This window comes from Austrofundulus limnaeus, unplaced genomic scaffold (genome assembly GCF_001266775.1).
Source record: "Austrofundulus limnaeus strain Quisiro unplaced genomic scaffold, Austrofundulus_limnaeus-1.0 Scaffold118, whole genome shotgun sequence".
In the NCBI taxonomy this organism is placed as follows: domain Eukaryota; kingdom Metazoa; phylum Chordata; class Actinopteri; order Cyprinodontiformes; family Rivulidae; genus Austrofundulus; species Austrofundulus limnaeus.
In genome coordinates this window covers 15,303-16,471 of record NW_013952520.1, presented here as the reverse complement: position 1 = coordinate 16,471, position 1,169 = coordinate 15,303, and the positions used below count along the sequence as shown (strand labels likewise).

At 47.4% G+C, this 1,169-nt stretch overlaps 1 protein-coding gene across 1 annotated transcript in view; it reads right to left on the bottom strand.

Moving 5' to 3' along the window:
* Positions 1-247: 247 nt before the first annotated feature.
* The window catches only part of LOC106521893 (myb-related protein B), a gene marked incomplete at its 5' end in the record, with an annotated part of 4,908 nt that continues 3,986 nt past the window's right edge, over positions 248-1,169 (bottom strand). The window contains 4 exon segments of the mRNA XM_014014653.1: positions 248-365; positions 438-568; positions 670-783; positions 868-987. Of these exon segments, the coding sequence (XP_013870107.1) occupies positions 248-365; positions 438-568; positions 670-783; positions 868-987 (483 nt within the window).

Sequence of the window (1,169 nt, the reverse complement as noted above, 5' to 3'; positions counted from 1 at the left end):
GATCATAAACTGGTCATCAGCTGATCATAAACTGTTCATCAACTGTTCATCAGCTGTTCATCAACTGTTCATCAGCTGTTCATCAGCTGTTCATCAGTTGTTCATCAGCTGTTCATCAACTGTTCATCAACTGTTCATCAGCTGTTCATCAACTGTTCATCAGTTGTTCATCAACTGTTCATCAGCTGTTCATCAGCTGTTCATCAGTTGTTCATCAGCTGTTCTTCAGCTATTCATCAACTGTTCATCAGCTGATCACTAACTGTCTCACCTCGTCTTTCCAGTCAGAGATCTTCAGGGGAGTTGGTGTCTGAGGAGCTGACATCAGCAGTGCTTTGATCTTCTCTCTGGTCTCTGAGGGCGTCCTGAACATAAAAGTCAGGTCAGGTCAGGTCAGAGGTCACAGAGGTCAAAGGTGAGACAGAGAAGAGACTGACCTGCTGCTCAGGCTGCAGTGAACACAGCGGCTGTCCTGTCGGCTGCTGGAGTGTTTCAGGGAACATACAGGGGTGGAGGTGAGAGAGGGACGCTGGAACTTCAGCTCATCCACACCACACAGCCCAAAGACCTGAGAAGAGTGTCCACAGGGACAGGTTATCAGCTGAAGAACACAAGGTAAGACCCCTGCAGACAGATTGTGTGTGATTAGGTGTCTGAAGACATCCTGACCTGTGAAGGCGAGGACATGACAGCTTCCATCATGCTGCTTCTGTTCCAGAAGGAGGAGGAGGAGGAGCAGGGCTCTTCATCAGTGCTCAGCAGCTGCTCCTTCACACCTGGAACCTTCAGAGGACAGCAGCTTCACCTGTACTGCTCCTGCACACTTCAGTCAGCTTCTGTTACAAACATCAGCACGGGTTCTCTTACGTAGGTCCTGCTCAGGTCCATGATGGACAGGTCAAAGTCCTCCTTCAGCAGACAATCAGACAGCGTCACCAGAGGGTCATCAGAAAGTGACATCACTTCCTGTGGGTCACAGCTCCACATCTGTGATGAGACGAGACAGGAAACAGCTGTATTAAAGGCTGACCTACAAAACTGAGGGTTTCTCATCATCAGCACACAGTCCTTTCAAAATAAGAGCCTGAGCCTGATTTATGTTACTTATGTACTTATATGTTGTTACTTGTGTACTTATATGTTACTTATGTACTTATATGTTGTTACTT